This window comes from Coregonus clupeaformis, chromosome 10 (genome assembly GCF_020615455.1).
Source record: "Coregonus clupeaformis isolate EN_2021a chromosome 10, ASM2061545v1, whole genome shotgun sequence".
Lineage (NCBI taxonomy): Eukaryota > Metazoa > Chordata > Actinopteri > Salmoniformes > Salmonidae > Coregonus > Coregonus clupeaformis.
This window is the reverse complement of record NC_059201.1, coordinates 48497454-48519938: the sequence shown is the minus strand read 5'-3', so window position 1 is coordinate 48519938 and position 22485 is coordinate 48497454. Positions and strand designations below refer to the sequence as shown.

The following is a 22485-nucleotide window of genomic DNA, read 5'->3' as shown; positions in this document are numbered from 1 at the left end:
AGCCCATGGTAACATAGTGAGCACTTTGAAAAAGAAGTGCTACTATGTGATTACATAGTGCTTTCCCAGCAGAGCAGGAACATGACATGTGATTGAGTACCACAGAACCTCTGCAGAGTCTAGTGTAACCTGTTCATAGAGACATAACAATTAGTGCTGTACTTACAAAACATTTTTTCTGCGTTTCATTATAAACTACTGTACACAATTTTCAAAACCCAATTTCTTTTTTTAATTAAGAAAAATTGGCTGTTCTGAAACCTTTGACAAGTAGTGCCAACACTTATCGAAAATTTGAACATTTTGAGTTATCACAGAATCTTTCCCAGTCTTTATTGCCGTCAACAACCCACATCGGTTTGTAAGAATTTCGTTGTGTATTAAGTTTAATGATACAAAATCAGAGCTCAGACTGAGAAACAAACTGATCCACAGTGGAACATTGTGGAATCATTCTTATTAAATCTGCAACCGCAGCAAAACACAACAAAAAGAAAACTTATCTATCTTAACCTATCTTATCATAATGTTAGAGAACTGTTTATCTGAGAAACCTGAAGCCGATGAGCCTCCTCATTTTTCTTCATGGACCTGTAACATCGCCCTCTCACTGTCACCTCACCGTTAACTACACTTGAGACTGTTTCAATACAGTGATTGGGAGAAAGGGCGCAGCATTAGCCATTAATACATTACTGACTCTTATCTTACGGTCGATACAAACAGCAGTAATATTAAAAAGAGGCTGCAAAACAGAAACTTCGTCAGCTCATAACCTTCGCTAGCATAGGGCTAATTTAAGCTAAATAAAGATAAACACGTACCTTCATAATCAAACAGGTAACCTTCAACGAAGAACTTGTAGCCTTTATCAAGCTTCGATCTTGAAGTAAGGGACCACTTGTCAGCAAGTCGTTCTACGTCGTTAAGTCGTATTGGTGGCAGATGTGAAAGGGACTGGGTGAACTCCATAATGATGTGCTACTAGCTAAGCGTTCCTAAGCGACACCGGATGTAAACATAACCTGCATCGCGGCAGAACGGAAGTTGTCTGACGTCACGTGAAAAGGGCCTATAGCCAGTGGTCCCAGTTGAGCATCATTTATTTCTGTTGTTAAATGGGAAACAGCACGTTAGTTGTGCAGAGCTTAACGATATTGATGGCTGTCGATGGCAAAATCCCTTGCATCACATTTTCATACTGGGCGAACAAAATACAAAAATACAATACAAAATATAACATGTGTAAATACCTGTTGTTAAATGGGAAACAGCACGTTACTTGTGCAGAGCTTAACGATATTGATGGCAAAATCTGTAGCATGAAGGCAACTGTGTTAGCAGTGGGCTTATGTGACCATTACGTCGGTGTATGCTAGCTAACACACTTATCTACAGCAATCATATGCCAAAGCACATCCCAGAAAGCGCCTCAATCCCTAACAGGTACCATATACAGTGGGGGAAAAAAGTATTTAGTCAGCCACCAATTGTGCAAGTTCTCCCACTTAAAAAGATGAGAGAGGCCTGTAATTTTCATCATAGGTACACGTCAACTATGACAGACAAAATGAGAATTTTTTTCTCCAGAAAATCACATTGTAAGATTTTTTATGAATTTATTTGCAAATTACAGTGGGGAAAAAAAGTATTTAGTCAGCCACCAATTGTGCAAGTTCTCCCACTTAAAAAGATGAGAGAGGCCTGTAATTTTCATCATAGGTACACGTCAACTATGACAGACAAAATTAGAAAAAAAAATCCAGAAAATCACATTGTAGGATTTTTGATGAATTTATTTGCAAATTATGGTGGAATATAAGTATTTGGTCAATAACAAAAGTTTCTCAATACTTTGTTATATACCCATTGTTGGCAATGACACAGGTCAAACGTTTTCTGTAAGTCTTCACAAGGTTTTCAAACACTGTTGCTGTTATTTTGGCCCATTCCTCCATGCAGATCTCCTCTAGAGCAGTGATGTTTTGGGGCTGTCGCTGGGCAACACAGACTTTCAACTCCCTCCAAAGATTTTCTATGGGGTTGAGATCTGGAGACTGGCTAGGCCACTCCAGGACCTTGAAATGCTTCTTACGAAGCCACTCCTTCGGCTTGCGGGCAGTGTGTTTGGGATCATTGTCATGCTGAAAGACCCAGCCACGTTTCATCTTCAATGCCCTTGCTGATGGAAGGAGGTTTTCACTCAAAATCTCACGATACATGGCCCCATTCATTATTTCCTTTACACGGATCAGTCGTCCTGGTCCCTTTGCAGAAAAACAGCCCCAAAGCATGATGTTTCCACCCCCATGCTTCACAGTAGGTATGGTGTTCTTTGGATGCAACTCAGCATTCTTTGTCCTCCAAACACGATGAGTTGAGTTTTTACCAAAAAGTTCTATTTTGGTTTCATCTGACCATATGACATTCTCCCAATCCTCTTCTGGATCATCCAAATGCACTCTAGCAAACTTCAGACGGGCCTGGACATGTACTGGCTTAAGCAGGGGGACACGTCTGGCACTGAAGGATTTGAGTCCTTGGCGGCGTAGTGTGTTACTGATGGTAGGCTTTGTTACTTTGGTCCCAGCTCTCTGCAGGTCATTCACTAGGTCCCCCCGTGTGGTTCTGGGATTTTTGCTCACCATTCTTGTGATCATTTTGACCCCACGGTGTGAGATCTTGCGTGGAGCCCCAGATCGAGGGAGATTATCAGTGGTCTTGTATGTCTTCCATTTCCTAATAATTGCTCCTACAGTTGATTTCTTCAAACCAAGCTGCTTACCTATTGCAGATTCAGTCTTCCCAGCCTGGTGCAGGTCTACAATTTTGTTTCTGGTGTCCTTTGACAGCTCTTTGGTCTTGGCCATAGTGGAGTTTGGAGTGTGACTGTTTGAGGTTGTGGACAGGTGTCTTTTATACTGATAACAAGTTCAAACAGGTGCCATTAATACAGGTAACGAGTGGAGCCAGAGGAGCCTCTTAAAGAAGAAGTTACAGGTCTGTGAGAGCCAGAAATCTTGCTTGTTTGTAGGTGACCAAATACTTATTTTCCACCATAATTTGCAAATAAATTCATAAAAAATTCTACAATGTGATTTTCTGGAGAAAGAAAATCTCAATTTGTCTGTCATAGGTGACGTGTACCTATGATGAAAATTACAGGCCTCTCTCATCTTTTTAAGTGGGAGAACTTGCACAATTGGTGGCTGACTAAATACTTTTTTTCCCCACTGTATGGTGGAAAATAAGTATTTGGTCAATAACAAAAGTTTCTCAATACTTTGTTATATACCCTTTGTTGGCAATGACACATGTCAAACGTTTTCTGTAAGTCTTCACAAGGTTTTCACACACTGTTGCTTGTATTTTGGCCCATTCCTCCATGCAGATCTCCTCTAGAGCAGTGATGTTTTGGGGCTGTCGCTGGGCAACACGGACTTTCAACTCCCTCCAAAGATTTTCTATGGGGTTGAGATCTGGAGACTGGCTAGGCCACTCCAGGACCTTGAAATGCTTCTTACGAAGCCACTCCTTCGTTGCCCGGGCGGTGTGTTTGGGATCATTGTCATGCTGAAAGACCCAGCCACGTTTCATCTTCAATGCCCTTGCTGATGGAAGGAGGTTTTCACTCAAAATCTCACGATACATGGGCCCATTCATTCTTTCCTTTACACGGATCAGTCGTCCTGGTCCCTTGGCAGAAAAACAGCCCCAAAGCATGATGTTTCCACCCCCATGCTTCACAGTAGGTATGGTGTTCTTTGGATGCAACTCAGCATTCTTTGTCCTCCAAACACGACCAGTTGAGTTTTTACCAAAAAGTTCTATTTTGGTTTCATCTGACCATATGACATTCTCCCAATCCTCTTCTGGATCATCCAAATGCACTCTAGCAAACTTCAGATGGGCCTGGACATGTACTGGCTTAAGCAGGGGGACACGTCTGGCACTGAAGGATTTGAGTCCTTGGCGGCGTAGTGTGTTACTGATGGTAGGCTTTGTTACTTTGGTCCCAGCTCTCTGCAGGTCATTCACTAGGTCCCCCCGTGTGGTTCTGGGATTTTTGCTCACCATTCTTGTGATCATTTTGACCCCACGGTGTGAGATCTTGCGTGGAGCCCCAGATCGAGGGAGATTATCAGTGGTCTTGTATGTCTTCCATTTCCTAATAATTGCTCCTACAGTTGATTTCTTCAAACCAAGCTGCTTACCTATTGCAGATTCAGTCTTCCCAGCCTGGTGCAGGTCTACAATTTTGTTTCTGGTGTCCTTTGACAGCTCTTTGGTCTTGGCCATAGTGGAGTTTGGAGTGTGACTGTTTGAGGTTGTGGACAGGTGTCTTTTATACTGATAACAAGTTCAAACAGGTGCCATTAATACAGGTAACGAGTGGAGGACAGAGGAGCCTCTTAAAGAATAAGTTACAGGTCTGTGAGAGCCAGATTCTTGCTTGTTTGTAGGTGACCAAATACTTATTTTCCACCATAATTTGAAAATAAATTCATTAAAAATCCTACAATGTGGTTTTCTGGATTTTCTTTCTCAATTTGTCTGTCATAGTGTACCTATGATAAAAATTACAGGCCTCTCTCATCTTTTTAAGTGGGAGAACTTGCACAATTGGTGACTGACTAAATACTTTTTTCCCCCACTGTACCCACACATGTATAAATCAGTAACGTACAGCAACCTTGTACACATTGTAAAATATAAAACAGTATTCAGAACATGACCTACCCCTTGCATCACATTTTCATACTGGGAAGACCTGACGTTCGCGATCGCCCCCTAGCTGCAAGCAGGGCCAATCACAACACGCCTTATTGTCATCAGAGTTGAACCAACCAATAAGAATGCTTGAACATGAAATACAAATTTCTTTAGAGGCAAGTGGAAACATAACCAACCCTTTTTACATTACTTAGCCAAATACTCCATCTAAACGTTAATCGATTCTCAATTGCAGTATGGTTCTAGAAACATAAAGCCCTGTACTTTCATATCACATCAAAATAATTTCACACATTTCATAAATACACAGTTACTGTACCAGCTTTATCACAGTTGCAGCCAACAGTATTTTTCAGTGACAACACGTTTCTGTCGGCCTTCTTCCATTACACACAGGAATTCGGAGCATGCTTGATAGCTAATTAGCACAGGTGGTCCCTCTGTCTTCGGTAAACAGGCGCTGTAACATGGATATATGGCCGTGTGGGAACACTAACCCTATAAAGGTGTGTATCAATGTAACCTTTTGTTTTTGGAGAAAAAAATTCTCGCCAATATGAAAGGGAATGTCCTTATGCTTCCAAAACTGTACAGCAAGCGATGTGTGTTAATGTTCAAACCTAGCGCCAGGGCTCTTTAAAAAAAAAAACTTCACAAGACACCTTCCTCCACCTTAGTCCAATTACTCTTATGTGTAATGTAATGGAACTGAGAGTCATGATCAAGGGCTAGCATCCCATATGATGTCATAGCTACACAGCTGGATGCTCCAATGCACTTTTATTGAGTCAATGAGTTCTCAGTGTGAACTGCTTGTTTCTGAGTGTGTTTTGCTGAAATTTCATCTGACTAATCAGTCAAATGAAACCATGCTGAAACAGAGCGATATTCAGTGTGGATTCCAGGCTGTGCAGCAGGATTTGCTGTGTCTGTCCGAGTGTGTCCCTGCCTGGGCCGTGTAGGTCAGGTCAGCGGGGATGTCTGAGTCTGTATCTGGACTGCGTTAGTTGGTACAATACCAGTCAAAAGTTTGGACACACCTACTCATTCAAGGGTTTTTCTTTATTTTTACTATTTTCTACATCGTAGAATAATAGTGAAGACATCAAAACTATGAAATAACACATATGGAATTATGTAGTAACCAAAAAAGTGTTAACAAATCAAAATATATTTTATATTTGAGATTATTCAAATAGCCACCCTTTGCCTTGATGACAGCTTTGCACACTCTTGGCATTCTCTCAACCAGCTTCATGAGGAATGCTTTTCCAACAGTCTTGAAGGAGTTCCCACATATCCTGAGCACTTGTTGGCTGCTTTTCCTTCACTCTGCGGTCCGACTCATCCCAAACCATCTCAATTGGGTGGAGGTCGGGGGATTGTGGAGTCCAGGTCATCTGATGCAGCACTCCATCACTCTCCTTCTTGGTAAAATAGCCCTTACACAGCCTGGAGGTGTGTTGGGTCATTGTCCTGTTGAAAAACAAATGATAGTCCCACTAAGCCCAATCCAGATGGGATGGTGTATCACTGCAGAATGCTGTGGTAGCCATGCTGCTTAAGTGTACCTTGAATTCTAAATAAATCACAGACAGTGTCACCAGCAAAGCACCCCCACACCATAACACCTCCTCCTCCATGCTTTACGATGGGAAATACACATGCGGAGATCATCCGTTCACCCACACCGCATCTCACAAAGCCACGGCGGTTGGAACCGAAAATCTCCAATTTGGACTCCAGACCAAAGGACAACTTTCCACCGGTCTAATGTCCATTGCTCGTGTTTCCTGGCCCAAGCAGGTCTCTTCTTATTATTGGTGTCCTTTAGTAGTGGTTTCTTTGCAGCAATTCGACCATGAAGGCCTGATTCACACAGTCTCCTCTGAACAGTTGATGTTGAGATGTGTCTGTTACTTGAAGTCTGTGAAGCATATATTTGGGCTGCAATTTCTGAGGCTGGTAACTCTAATGAACTTATCCTCTGCAGCAGAGGTAATTCTGGGTCTTCCATTCCTGTGGCGGTCCTCATGAGAGCCAGTTTCATCATAGTGCTTGATGGTTTTGGCGACTGCACTTGAAGAAACTTTCAAAGTTCTTGAAATGTTCCATATTGACTGACCTTCTTGTCTTAAAGTAATGATGGACTGTTGTTTCTCTTTGCTCATTTGAGCTGTTCTTGCCATAATATGGACTTGGTCTTTTACCAAATAGGGCTATCTTCTGTATACCACCCCTACCTTGTCACAACACAACTGATTGGCTCAAACGCATTAAGAAGGAAAGAAATTCCACAAATTAACTTTTAAGAAGGCACACCTGTTAATTGAAATGCATTCCAGTTGACCACCTCATGGAGCTGGTTTAGAGAATGCCAAGAGTGTGCAAAGCTGTCATCAAGGGAAAGGGTGGCTACTTTGAAGAATCTAAAATCTAAAATATATTTTGATTTATTTAACACTTTTTTGGTTACTACATGATTCCATATGTATTATTTCATAGTGTTGATGTCTTCACTATTATTCTACAATGTAGAAAATAGTAAAAAATAAAGAAAAACCCTTGAATGAGTAGGTGTCCAAACTTTTGACTGGTACTGTATGTTCTTGTTCAGAGGGTTTGATTTTGGTTAGATAACTGTGATGTCCTAGATTTTTCCGCCCGGAGTCCCATTTTGCCCTCCAGCCAAATGTTTTGTTTGTTTTTGTTTCCAGTTTCATAATAACTAATGCTGATGATGAATATTTCTCTCTCTCTCTCTCTTGCTCTCTCTCTCTCTCTCTCTCTGCCCTCTCTCTCTCTCTCTGCCCTCTCTCTCTCTCTGCCCTCTCTCTCTCTCTGCCCTCTCTCTCTCTCTCTGCCCTCTCTCTCTCTCTCTCTGCCCTCTGCCCTCCTTTCCTCTGTTCCCCAGGCTCCGGAACAGGATGAAGTGTTACAGTCTATCGACAGGGCCATTGAAGAGATCCATAACGTGGCAATGAAGAACGGGGGCAAATACAACCTGGAGCAGCGAGACGTGCTACAGTGAGTGCAACATTAACATGCATACACACACACACACACACACACATTTTCACATTCAGAGCACATGCCCCTTTGCCCTTCCAGTCTCCAAAGTGCCCTTTTGGGTGGTAGTAAAATTTCCCCCAAAATGTTTTATTTTTGTATAATAATTTGATCATTGTTGTTCGGAACCCACTGCCCGCAAGTCATCATCTAGTTTGCCCCCCGTCCGTTGGTTGCGCCTGTTAAACTGCCCTGTATGGAGCTTGTGCGTGCCCTGTTGTGCATTTTTCCCGGTCTGCCCTGTACGAGAATGCGCACGCCCGGTATCCAAAAATGCATGGCTTGAAAGATGCGGTCACCGGTCGAGTGTGTATGTGTAGCTAACTACCTGTTTTAAATATCAACAGTACTGTCACAGCAGCACATTTTATTAACAGTTGATAACATTTGATTTAGCCTACATCATCAATATTTGTTTTGGTTGGCTGATATGTGCAGCAGCGTGAGGCAGAAAGACAGAGAGAGGAGTCGTTTCATGTCATTTCAGAAAGCCATGACACCATTTCAGATTGTTCTGAAATGGTTTCTGTAGTTAGAAACCGTTAAGATAAGCATTCCTGCAACATTATTTTGTTGAAAGACAATTTGAACTAAGCTAATTGATTGCACCCAAATTGGACATTTCAATTGATAGGATTCATATAATATTCAATAAATATAGTACCCAACATCCGATTTGGACCAAACCTCTTCATAACAATGAAGCCATCCACGGACCCCCACACCAAACCTAACCCAATGGCCAGTATACAGTATCAGTTCTCTATGTTTGACAAGTAGTGTGCTGCTTGGAGTTTTGTTTATTCATACTTTGTAATCTCAGTGAATTTGATTATCTTTTCCCCCTTGTTCAGCCAATGAAGTCGCTTGCATTTCCCCCCGTAAATTAGTGTGAAAGTACACGGTTTTGCACACTAGATGCCACTGTTCCTGCTACTGCCACACCATTTACAAAATTTGACTGGTCTCTTGTGTTTATCAAGTGGATCACAACATTTTCTTTGCAACTTTGGGTAGAAAACCAATAGTTTTTGCTCATGTAGAAAATAAATTGTGTGGTCATCCTCACAAGTCAAGCCAGTCCTCCATGAAAGCAATTAAGTTTGTCCAAACCGCTCGCCCACACGACGGCCGGTTGGACGTACTGCCAAATTCTCTAAAACAATGTTGGAGCCGGCTTATGGTAGAGAAATGAACATAAAATTCTCTGGCAACAGCTCTGGTGGACATTCCTGCAGTCAGCATGCCAATTTCACGCTCCCTCAAAACTTGAGACATCTTCGGTATTGTGTTGTGTGACAAAACTGCACATTTTAGAGTGGCCTTTTATTGTCCCCAGCACAAAGTGCACTTGTGTAATGATCATGCTGTTTAATCAGCTTCTTGATATGCCACACCTGTCTGGTTGATGGATTATTTTGGCAAAGAAGAATGGCTCACTAAGAGGGATGTAAACACATTTGTGCAAAACATTTGAGAGAAAGAAGCTTTTTTCTGCGTATGGAAAATTTCAGGGATCTTTTATTTCAGCTCATGAAACACTTTACATGTTGCATTTATATTTTTGTTCAGTGTAGTATGAATAAACAATACACCATGCCACAGCTTTATACTAGAGAACCTACAGTGAGGGAAAAAAGTATTTGATCCCCTGCTGATTTTGTACGTTTGCCCACTGACAAAGACATGATCAGTCTATAATTTTAATGGTAGGTTTATTTGAACAGTGAGAGACAGAATAACAACAAAAAAATCCAGAAAAACGCATGTCAAAAATGTTATCAATTGATTTGCATTTTAATGAGGGAAATAAGTATTTGACCCCTCTGCAAAACACGACTTAGTACTTGGTGGCAAAGCCCTTGTTGGCAATCACAGAGGTCAGACGTTTCTTGTAGTTGGCCACCAGGTTTGCACACATCTCAGGAGGGATTTTGTCCCACTCCTCTTTGCAGATCTTCTCCAAGTCATTAAGGTTTCGAGCCTGACGTTTGGCAACTCGAACCTTCAGCTCCCTCCACAGATTTTCTATGGGATTAAGGTCTGGAGACTGGCTAGGCCACTCCAGGACCTTAATGTGCTTCTTCTTGAGCCACTCCTTTGTTGCCCTGGCCATGTGTTTTGGGTAATTGTCATGCTGGAATACCCATCCACGACCCATTTTCAATGCCCTGGCTGAGGGAAGGAGGTTCTCACCCAAGATTTGATGATACATGGCGCCGTCCATCGTCCCTTTGATGCGGTGAAATTGTCCTGTCCCCTTAGCAGAAAAACACCCCCAAAGCATAATGTTTCCACCTCCATGTTTGACAGTGGGGATGGTGTTCTTGGGGTCATAGGCAACATTCCTCCTCCTCCAAACACGGTGAGTTGAGTTGATGCCAAAGAGCTCGATTTTGGTCTCATCTGACCACAATACTTTCACCCAGTTCTCCTCTGAATCATTCAGATGTTCATTGGCAAACTTCAGACGGGCCTGTATATGTGCTTTCTTGAGCAGGGGGACCTTGCGGGCGCAGCAGGATTTCAGTCCTTCACGGCGTAGAGTGTTACCAATTGTTTTCTTGGTGACTATGGTCCCAGCTGCCTTGAGATCATTGACAAGATCCTTCCGTGTAGTTCTGGGCTGATTCCTCACCGTTCTCATGATCATTGCAACTCCACAAGGTGAGATCTTGCATGGAGCCCCAGGCCGAGGGAGATTGACTGTTATTGCGAATAATCGCACCAACTGTTGTCACCTTCTCACCAAGCTGCTTGGCGATGGTCTTGTAGCCCATTCCAGCCTTGTATAGGTCTACAATCTTGTCCCTGACATCCTTGGAAAGCTCTTTGGTCTTGGCCATGGTGGAGAGTTTGGAATCTGATTGATTGATTGCTTCTGTGGACAGGTATCTTTTATACAGGTAACAAACTGAGATTAGGAGCACTCCCTTTAAGAGTGTGCTCCTAATCTCAGCTCGTTACCTGTATAAAAGACACCTGGGAGCCAGAAATCTTTCTGATTGAGAGGGGGTCAAATACTTATTTCCCTCATTAAAATGCAAATCAATTTATAACATTTTTGACATGCGTTTTTCTGGATTTTGATGTTGTTATTCTGTCTCTCACTGTTCAAATAAACCTACCATTAAAATTATAGACTGATAATTTATTTGTCAGTGGGCAAACGTACAAAATCAGCAGGGGATCAAATACTTTTTTCCCTCACTGTATACTGTATACTTTATTTTATTATTTTTAAAACGTTTTTACATTTTATTTTTAGTCATTTAGCAAACGCTCTTATCCAGAGCGACTTACAGTTAGTGAGTGCATACATTATTTATATTTTTTCATACTGGCCCCCCGTGGTAATCGAACCCACAACCCTGGCGTTGCAAACGCCTTGCTCTACCAACTGAGCTACATCCAGTATGAAAATGTATGCACTCACTAACTGTAAGTCACTCTGGATAAGAGCGTCTGCTAAATGACTAAAATGTCAATGTAATCCCTGCCGGCCATTCCCTCCCCTACCCTGGACGACGCTGGGCCAATTGTGCGCCGCCCCATGGGTCTCCCGGTCGCGGCCGGCTACGACAGAGCCTGGATTCGAACCAGCATCTCTAGTGGCACAGCTAGCACTGTGCCACTTGCCGTTGGGGTAGGGTGTGGTGGGTCCGTGGGTGGCTTTTGGCAATTTTTTTGAATTCCTCATGTCTTACTCATTGTTAGGAAGACGTTTTGTCCAAATCGGATATTAGGTACTATATTTATTAAATATTATATTAATCCTATAAATGAAAAGGGCCAATTTGGGTGCAATCAGTTAGCTTAATTTCTCAGAGATCAAAATATATTTCACCAAAATAATGTTGCAGGAATTCTAATCTTATCTGTTTCTAACTACAGAAATTATGTCAGAACAATCTGAGATGGTGGGTGCCGAAATCTCTTTCTTGTTCTTTTTGAGGTGGAACTACCCAGAGGTAAATCACAATCAGTAATTTTAAATTAATTAATTTATTTCACCTTTATTTAACCAGGTAAGCCAGTTGAGAACAAGTTCTCATTTACAACTGCGACCTGGCCAAGATAAAGCAAAGCAGTGCGATAAAAAACAACAGAGTTACATATGGGGTAAACAAAACATAAAATCAAAAATACAACAGAATTTTTTTTTTATATATATACAGTGTGTGCAAATGTAGCAAGTTATGGAGGTAAGGCAATAAATAGGCCATAGTGCAAAATAATTACAATTTAGTATTAACACTGGAATGATAGATGTGCAAGAGATGATATGCAAATAGAGATACTGCGGTGCAAATGAGCAAAATAAATAACAATATGGGGATGAGGTAGTTGGGTGGGCTAATTTCAGATGGGCTGTGTACAGGTGCAGCGATCAGTAAGGTGCTCTGACAACTGATGCTTAAAGTTAGTGAGGGAGATAAGAGTCTCCAGCTTCAGAGATTTTTGCAGTTCGTTCCAGTCATTGGCAGCAGAGAACTGGAAGGAATGGTGGCCAAAGGAGGTGTTGGCTTTGGGGATGACCAGTGAGATATACCTGCTGGAGTGCATACTACGGGTGGGTGTTGCTTTGGTGACCAATGAGCTAAGATAAGGCGGGGATTTGCCTAGAAGTGATTTATAGATGACCTGGAGCCAGTGGGTTTGGCGACGAATATGTATTGAGGACCAGCCAACAAGAGCGTACAGGTCACAGTGGTGGGTAGTATATGGGGCTTTGGTGACAAAACAGATGGCACTGTGATAGACTACATCCAATTTGCTGAGTAGAGTGTTGGAGGCTATTTTGTAAATGACATCGCCGAAGTCAAGGATCGGTAGGATAGTCCGTTTAACGAGGGCATGTTTGGCAGCATGAGTGAAAGAGGCTTTGTTGCGAAATAGGAAGCCGATTCTAGATCTAACTTTGGATTGGAGATGCTTAATGTGAGTCTGGAAGGATAGTTTACAGTCTAACCAGACACCTAGATATTTGTAGTTGTCCACATACTCTAGGTCAGACCCGTCGAGAGTAGTGATTCTTGTCGGGTGGGCGGGTGATTCCAGCAGCGTTCGATTGAAGAGCATGCATTTAGTTTTACTAGTGTTTAAGAGCAGTTGGAGGCTACGGAAGGAGTGTTGTATGGCATTGAAGCTCGTTTGGAGGTTTGTTAACACAGTGTCCAATGAAGGGCCAGATGTATACAAAATGGTGTCGTCTGCATAGAGGTGGATCTGAGAGTCACCAGCAGCAAGAGTGATATCATTGATATACACAGAGAAAAGAGTCGGCCTGAGAATTGAACCCTGTGGCACCCCCATAGAGACTGCCATAGGTCCAGACAACAGGCCCTCCGATTTGACACATTGAACTCTATTTGAGAAGTAGTTGGTGAACCAGGCGAGGCAGTCATTTGAGAAACCAAGGCTATTTAGTCTGCCAATAAGAATGCGGTGGTTGACAGAGTCGAAAGCCTTGGCCAGGTCGATGAAGACGGCTGCACAGTACTGTCTATTATCGATTGCGGTTATATTATAATTTAGGACCTTGAGCGTGGCTGAGGTGCACCCATGACCAGCTCGGAAACCGGATTGCATAGCGGAGAAGGTACGGTGGGATTCGAAATGGTCGGTGATCTGTTTGTTAACTTGGCTTTCAAAAACTTTCGAAAGGCAGGGAAGGATGGATATAGGTCTGTAACAGTTTGGACCTAGAGTGTCACCCACTTTGAAGAGGGGGATGACCGCGGCAGCTTTCCAATCTTTGGGGATCTCAGACGTTACGAAAGAGAGGTTGAACAGGCTAGTAATAGGGGTTGCGACAATTTCGGCTGCTAATTTTAGAAAGAAAGGGTCCAGATTGTCTAGCCCAGATGATTTGTAGGGTTCCAGATTTTGCAGCTCTTTCAATCAGCTGTCTGAATTTGTGTGAAGGCGAAGCGGGGGGGACATGGGCAAGTTGCAGCGGAGGGTGCAGAGCTGGTGGCCGGGGTAGTGGTAGCATGGCCAGCTGTGCAAAATGCTTGTTGAAATTCTTGATTATTGTAGATTTATCGGTGGTGATAGTGTTTCCTAGCCTCAGTGCAGTGGGCAGCTGGGAGGAGGTGCTCTTATTCTCCATGGACTTTACAGTGTCCTAAAACTTAGTTAGTGCTATAGGATGCACATTTTTGTATGAAAAGGCTAGCCTTTGCTTTCCTAACTGCTTGTGTATATTGGTTCCTAACTTCCCTGACAAGTTGCATATCGCGGGGGCTATTCGATGCTAATGCAGTACGCCACAGGATGTTTTTGTGCTGGTCAAGGGCAGTCAAGTCTGAGGAGAACCAGGGGCTACATCTGTTCTTAGTTCTGAATTTTTTGAATGGGGCATGCTTATTTAAGATTGAGAGGAAAGCACTTTTAAAGAACAACCAGGCATCCTCTACTGACGGAATGAGATCGATATCCATCCAGGATACCTGGGCCAGGTCAATTAGGAAGGCCTGCTTGCTAAAGTGTTTTAGGGAGCGTTTGACAGTGATGAGGGGTGGTCTATTGACCGCGGACCCATTACGGACGCAGGCAATAAGGCAGTGATCGCTGAGATCCTGGTTGAAGACAGCGGAGGTGTTTTTAGAGGGTAAGTTAGTCAGGATGATATCTATGAGGGTGCCCATGTTTACGGATTTAGGGTTGTACCTGGTAGGTTCCTTGATAATTTGTGTGAGATTGAGGGCATCTAGTTTGGATTGTAGGATGGCCAGGGTGTTAAGCATATCCCAGTTTAGGTCACCAAGCAGTACGAACTCTGAGGATAGATGGTGGGCAATCAATTCACATATGGTGTCCAGGGCACAGCTGGGGGCTGAGGGGGGTCTGTAGCAAGCGGCAACAGTGAGAGACTTATTTCGGAAAGGTGGATTTTTAGAAGTAGGAGCTCAAACTGTTTGGGCACAGACCTGGATAGTATGATAGAGTAAAATAAATCGAGCTAGCTAACTAGCAGATTTACATCAATCATCAACGTCATGATCAGTTGATGATTTTACATGTGGAAAATCACATGATTTCACATGAAATTTCACATGTTGTTATCACGTTGCTTTACAATTTGTCACATGTTATCACATTAACTTCACATAAGATCAAATGAAAACATGTGTTTTTGGAACACTTCACATGTGTACACGTGAAGTTCATGTGTTTTTTCCGTATTTGAGCCCACCCTTTTTTCTCGATGTTAATCATTTACATTTACAATCATGTCTTTAGGAGGCACTGTAACTAGCTTGCTTACAGTTTGTGATGAGAAGTGTGTTGCAGAAATAAATCGGCCTACGTTAAACAAAAATGTTTTGGTTACAGAGGCATTTAGAGCACCTGCCCCCTGAAAGGTCTGTGTACGGCCCTGCTCCCATTGTTATACCAAACACAACCATGCATGCAAATTAGTCTCATGTTGTCTGATATTGAATGGTCACTGTTATGTAAAATCCTCATGCTGCAGGTTCCTGATTGGTGGATCTTCTGCATTGTTTCTCTCTGATCAGTTATCTTCATAGGCTGCATCTGAAATAGCCCACTATTCATTATATAGCCTGGTGCACTATTTTAGTAGTATTAAATGCCGTTTTAGACATAGCCACTGTCTCTCTCTCTCTGTGTCTGTCTGGAACAGGAAGTTGATCCATCACAGGAAGGAGACCCTGTCAAGGCGAAGTCCAACTCTATCCAGTCACAAGCAGGGCCTGCCCTCATCTACCAGCGAACTGTCCCTCAGCCACACCCCTCAACCACCCAATGGGATCAGCCGCACCCTGTCAGAGAGTACCGACAATGTTCAAGGGCTTTACCAGGTATTGAATTCGTACACACCTGAAGAAAAATACTTCATTGTCCATTTTTTGAGGAACCTGAGACAAGTGCATGCACATATGTGGTCCTCTGTAGCTCAGCTGGTAGAGCACGGCGCTTGTAACGCCAAGGTAGTGGGTTCGATCCCCGGGACCACCCATACACAAAAATGTATGCACGCATGACTGTAAGTCGCTTTGGATAAAAGCGTCTGCTAAATGGCATATTATTATTATTATTATTATTACATAAATATCCTGATATTTACTCTGTTATCTCTGTTATCTCTTGCAGGTGCCTCCTCAGTCCCGCCGTGCAGCACCCATAACCCCGCCCCCTCCTGAGAAACAAAGAGCCAGCCGACGCCCAGGTGACTGTCTCACCATCACCATGGAGATGCACAGCTACTCATCTTCTCTCCACACGCATGCACGAGCGCGCGCGCACACACACACACACATACTACTCATTCCATTTACATGAAACTTTACTTCTACACTGACTCTATCCTCTCCCAAGCTTCCTTGTTCTCTCTTTCTCAGCAGAGTCTTCCATTCCTCCTCCTGGCCCTGCCCCTCCTGCAGGGTCTGGCCTGTCCCCCTCGGTCAACTCCGCCTCCCTGGACTCTGTCTCCTCCCACTCGGTGGTGTCCTCTGATGTCAGCCTGACAAGCGTTGCCAGCACCCCGCCCCCAGTGCCAAGCCGTGTGAAGCCCCCACCCCCGCCTGCAGACGACCTGCCCTCCTCTGCCTCCTCTCCCCAATCAGTTCCCTCAAAGAAGGTCCATGCCCCCCAATCTCAAACTCAGCCCACTCTGCCACCACAGTCCAGCACTGTGGACCAAACAGAAACCGACTGGCCTCTTGCCCCGCCCTCTGTTGCTGAAAGCTCCCCCGGCAGCCCCACTCACTCAGAGCTTGTCCCTGGGACAACAGGGGCGGAGCTTATCGAGCTAGTGAGGAGGAACACGGGCCTGAGTTACGAGCTGTCTCGCGTGGCGGTGGGTGTGGTCGTGGGTCACCTGCAGACCACCCTACCTCAAGCCTCCTCTGCCTTAGAGAAGGTCCTCCTCTCATTGGTAGAGAGCAAGGTCAGTCACGTAACCGTGTAGTTGTAGGATGTCAACTAACTTGCCAAGGCAGCAGCTACTCTTCCTGGGGTCCAGCAACATTAAGGCAGTTATATACAATTAAAAATATTACATGACATTACATTTCATAACACTTTAAGTGTGTGCCCTCATGCCACTACTCTACTATCACATATCTACAATACAAAATCCAAGTGTGTGTATAGTGCGTGTCTTATCATGTGTATAATATGCCATTTAGCAGACACTTTTATCCAAAGCGACTTACAGTCATGTGTGCATACATTTTTACGTATGGGTGGTCCCGGGGATCGAACCCACTACCCTGGCGTTACAAGCGCCATGCTCTACCAATTGAGCTACAGAGGACCACACATGTGTATGTGTGTCTGTGCCTGTGTGTGTGTCTCTTCACAGTCCCCACTGTTCCATAAGGTGTATTTTTATCAGGTTTTTTCTATCTGATTCTACTGCTTGCATCAGTTACCTGATGTGGACTAGAGTTCCATGTAGCCATAGCTCTATGTAGTACTGTGCGCCTCCCATAGTCTGTTCTTGACTTGGGGATTGTGAAGAGACCTCTGGTGGCATGTTTTGTGGGGTCTGCATGGGTGTCCGAGCTGTGTGCCAGTAGTTCAAACAGACAGCTCGGTGCATTCAGCATGTCACCATTTCTTACAAAAACAAGTAGTGATGAAGTCAATCTCTCCTCCACTTTGAGCCATGAGAGATTTACATGCATATTATTAATGTTAGCTCTCCTTGTACATTTAAGGACCAGCCATGCTGCCCTGTTCTGAGCCAATTTTAATTTCCCCAGGTCCCTCTTTGTGGCACCTGACCACATGACTGAACAGTAGTCCAGGTGCGACAAAACTAGGGCCTGTAGGACCTGCCTTGTTGATAGTGTTGTTAAGAAGGCAGAGCAGCGCTTTATTATGGACAGACGTCTCCCCATCTTAGCTACTGTTGTATCAAATGATTATGTTTTAGTCAAATATTATATCTGTTTGGGCTTCTTGTGGTCAATTTGCAGTCTACAAATTAATTGTAATTATGTACCGGCCCCCTGACCATCCACTCAAGAAAACATCGGCCCGCGGCTGAATCTAGTTGATGATCCCTGCTCTAGAAAGTCACATTATACATCCGCACCTGACGAGAAACTACACAAAGAAACCGGAAAGCCTGCAAACTACAATGCTCTTTATACCAACTATAATTGTGACAATGTTTCGATCTGATGTGGATCTTTGTCAGGTCAAACAGATTCCATGTGCACATAACATACCCCATAATACCCCTGACCTCTCCCTGTAGGATCAGAGTTCTGCATTGCCACAGGGACAAGTGTGTCACGATGAACAGCGCCTGGAGGTCATCTTAGGCGACCTTGCCCGTCACGTTGATGACTCTCAGCAGCGCAGCTGGGCCCTTTACGAAGACCACTCCCTCATCGCATGTTACCTGGAGGAGCTGCTGAAGATACTGGTGAGACGCGTGAACTCGGGGACACTTGACTCAGGACTGACACCTGGATAATGGATGTGCCCAAAATGGCGCCCTACTTCCTATATAGTGCACTATATAGGGAATAGGGTTCCGCTTGGGACGAAGCCAAATACTTTTATTGATTACCTTTTGGGGTTTAATGTGAGAATACCACTGAGACCTTTCGTAACTGTTGAATCTAAGGAAGAGAGTGTGTGTTTGTGTCCCCAGACGGATGCTGATCCAGAGGTGTGTAAGAGGATGTGCAGGGTCAACCACGCTGAGCCAGTGTTGTCACTAGTGTCCTATTATCAGATGGTAAGAGATTCTACATGTCACTTACTCCCACACCGTTGCTACTGTTATGCTGTTGCCCACCCAAGAGGACCGCACTATTGTTAAATGTGTTGTTGGTGCTATGAATGTACTTTATTATCATAGATGAGTGATGTCTCACTGGCATGTTGTAAGCAATGTGTAACTGTGTGTTACTTCCTGTGTCACTGTGCAGGAGCACCGAGTGTCTCTACGCTTGCTGTTGCTCAAGGTGTTTGGGGCGATGTGTAGCCTGGACTCTGCCCTTATCTCAACCCTCCTCAACTCCATCCTGCCCATGGAGCTGGCCAGAGACATGCAGACAGACACACAGGGTGAGGAGGCCTCCTCTCTCTCTCCCTTTCTTTCTTTCTCTCTTTCTTCCTCTGTCTTTCTCTCTCAATCTCTCTCTCACTCTCCATCTGCCCGTCTCTCGCTCTTCCTTGTCCTCTCTCTCTCTCTCTCTCTCTCTCTCTCTCTCTCTCTCTCTCTCTCTACTGTATCTATCTATTCCTCTGGCATCTCTTTCTTTCTCTTCTTCTTTCTCTTTGGGACCTCTGTGTCCTTCCTCAAGTATTTCTGATTTAGTCTCTATTATGTAGCATATCTGTGCCCCTCTATATCTCTTTCATTAATGTGTTTGTGTCTGTGTGCCCACCCCCCCCCTTCCCAGAGCATCAGAAGATGTGCTACACAGCCTTGGTCCTGACTATGATCTTCTCTATGGGGGAGCATGTGCCCTATCACCACTACGGTATGTGCAATATCCCCTAACCCCCTTACATATCACCACGATATTGCTTTAGATGCCAAATGTATACATCTTGTGACGTCACGAGAGGCTACACAGCTTTCAGCGGGATTGCTCAAGTAGTGCAAGGAGACAAGGTTCAAACAAAACAAGGATTTTATTATAGGTCTTGGGAAATTAACTAAAATATAACAAAATTCTGTTCTCTTGTGGCTCTTTAAGGGTTAACCGTTCAGGGATGTCTCTTCCACATCCAAAATCATAATTCTCACTCGCTCAGATAACTTTTCCCCAGCCTTACTGTAGTCCACGTTGCAGCTAGTGGCCAACCCAGCAAAAAGTCCTTCCAAATGTCTCTCACGTATTTCCACAGGTGCATATATCCAAAGGTGAGTATTTCCCAAAGGTAAGTATCTCCAAATCCTTATATTCCTCATGGAAGTGGACGTGCAGCACTCTTGTTCTCCAGAGAGCCCAGGTTGGAGACTGTGTCTCTTCACCCCCACACACACCCTCAGTGTGTCTCTTCCCTTCCCAAACCTTCAGCTCATCAGCTCCTCATTTGTTTCAGCTGCGTGGGAAGATTGGCCATAGAGGGGTGGAGTTCCCGACCATACCAGCAGATGGAGCCATAGCTGTCTGGGTTTGCAGCCACCTCAGGGGATGTAACGTCCCTCCAGGACACAGCCTCTCGTGACATCACACATCCCCCTCCTCGGGACCGACGTCCTCGTCGGGGTAAAGGCAGCGAAGAAGGCATCACGCCGGGAGAGGGCGTCCGCATTGCCGTGGTGCTTGCCAGCCTGCTCTCTCTTCAACTCCTCCACCTCTAGGACCAGGGACTCAGCCTCCTGTTGTCTCTCCTTGAGTTTCTTACTGAACGCATCAGCCTTGGTTTTAGCAGAGTTTAGCTTCTGTTGAGCAGCTTTCAGTTCCTTCTCTCTCTCTGCCTCCGCATTCTTCATCTTGTTCTCCAACACCTTGTACTTCTCCTCTGCCTTCTTCTGGACCTCCTTACTACTGCGCAGGGTCTCCTCACACTCCTCGATGGTCCTGCGCAGCCTCTCCAGCTCCTCCTGTTGCTTATGGAAGGAGCTCTGTTGGAGTTTAGCCTGGAGGATATCTAATTCTTCTGTCTTCATGTCTAACTGTTGCTTTAACAAACGATACCTCTCAGCGGTCCCCCTTCAGACCAGACAGTTCTTTGTCCAGATTCTGTAGCTCCGTCTCTGTGTCGGTCTGGGCACCTGCCATCCCTATCAGAGCCCGGGCGGGAGTGAGTAATTCGGAGGATTGCACCGGAGCCTTCCCAGGATGAGTCTTGCCTCTCCGTTTCCGAGGTACTCGGGTTATCCTCTCCTGAGACTCTCTCCAGAGTGGGTAAAAGGCTGGGCAGTCTCGTCCAATTAGGACAGGGACGGGGAGGGAATCAACCACCCCCGCCGTCGTGTGTATGGTTCCCCGTGTGCTGGTCATTGTAAGTTCAGTAATGGGGTATTCTCTGGTGTCCCCATGGACACAGGAAACTGGGAGGACTTTCCCCGGGGTCAGACACGTTGGGCCCACCAAATCCTTACGCACCAGGGTGGCCCGGCTACCAGAATCCAGTAAGGCCTCCACATCATGGTGATTCACAGTTACCGGGCAGGTGGGGGGGTCGATCTGGGCCGCCATCTACGACTCCCAAGAGCGAGGCAACACGGTGTGTGGGTGCTGAGCTGGAGGACTCCGCAGTGGGCATAGGTTCATCGGCTGGTTTCCCACACTGCCAGGAGATATGTCCCATCTCCCCACACCGGTAACACTGTCGAAGTTTCCCCCTCCTGGTGTACTCTTCTTGGACCCGCCTGGTTTCTGGCTCCCCCTGGAGCCGGGATAAGTCCTGACGTGGCTGGGTTCGAGACCTTGGGGTCCTTTGGACGGGTTCTTCCCATTTGTGGTGGGGCCGCACTCCTGGGGTCTTTTCGGGAAGCATTCAGCATCTCCGCTGTGGCCTGGTACTTTTCCACAGCTTCCACGGTCAGATCAGCCGTGGTCAAGGCCTGTTGACTGATGAACCGTTTTGCCTCATAAGGCAGGGCGCGTAGGTAACGATCCACCACAACGGCCTCCACCACCGCCGCTGCTGGATTCCTCTGCGGATCCAGCCATTTCCTTGCGATTCGGACAAGTTCATGCATCTGCGCCCGAGGAGGTTGGTCTGGTTGGAAGGTCCAGCTGTGAAAGCGCTGGGCCATAACAAACTTTGTGAGTCCATATCTGCTGAGGATCTCAGACTTCAGGGCATCATAGTCAGTAACCTGGTCAGGGCCCAGGTCCCGGACAGCATTCAGCGATTCCCCGGTTAGAAAGGGGGGCTAACAGACCAACCCACTGTTGCTTGGGCCAGGCTTCCCTAGTGGCCGTGGCCTCAAATGCATGCAGGTATGCCTCAATGTCATCGGTAGCTCCCCATCTTAGATATAAAGTCACTTGCCTTTATTGGGCGGGTATTTTGGACCACCCTCTGTCTCTGCAACTGCAATTCCTCTGCCTTCAGAAGGTTGGCTTTCTTTTGCTCCTCCAAGAGAGCCACATTTGCTTGCATCTGGGCTTGCTGGCCAGCAACAAGGGCTTTCAATATGTCCTCCATTTCAGTCGGGCGGGAGCCTACGGCCAACTTGGAAAACTGGGTGATCACACCTTCGGTATCCTCCTCTGACATGCACTATTAACGCTTGAGCGTGCCCGTGTTCTCCACCATCTGTGACGTCACGAGAGGCTACACAGCTTTCAGCGGGATTGCTCAAGTAGTGCAAGGAGACAAGGTTCAAACAAAACAAGGATTTTATTATAGGTCTTGGGAAATTAACTAAAATATAACAAAATTCTGTTCTCTTGTGGCTCTTTAAGGGTTAACCGTTCAGGGATGTCTCTTCCACATCCAAAATCATAATTCTCACTTCGCTCAGATAACTTTTCCCCAGCCTTACTGTAGTCCACGTTGCAGCTAGTGGCCAACCCAGCAAAAAGTCCTTCCAAATGTCTCTCACGTATTTCCACAGGTGCATATATCCAAAGGTGAGTATTTCCCAAAGGTAAGTATCTCCAAATCCTTATATTCCTCATGGAAGTGGACGTGCAGCACTCTTGTTCTCCAGAGAGCCCAGGTTGGAGACTGTGTCTCTTCACCCCCACACACCCCCCTCAGTGTGTCTCTTCCCTT

At 45.0% G+C, this 22485-nt stretch overlaps 1 protein-coding gene across 2 annotated transcripts in view; it reads left to right on the top strand.

Moving 5' to 3' along the window:
- Positions 1-22485, top strand: part of LOC121575456 (NCK-interacting protein with SH3 domain-like) — a 37759-nt gene that overhangs the window by 11420 nt on the left and 3854 nt on the right. The window contains exons 2-9 of one of the 2 annotated variants that reach the window (XM_045223053.1): positions 7649-7761; positions 15458-15635; positions 15928-16003; positions 16179-16723; positions 18044-18214; positions 18446-18532; positions 18726-18864; positions 19203-19283. In XM_045223053.1, coding sequence (XP_045078988.1) covers positions 7649-7761; positions 15458-15635; positions 15928-16003; positions 16179-16723; positions 18044-18214; positions 18446-18532; positions 18726-18864; positions 19203-19283 — 1390 coding nt within the window. Of the gene's footprint in view, positions 1-7648; positions 7762-15457; positions 15636-15927; positions 16004-16175; positions 16724-18043; positions 18215-18445; positions 18533-18725; positions 18865-19202; positions 19284-22485 lie in introns of both variants that reach the window. The other variant, XM_041888585.2, reaches the window with a different exon arrangement.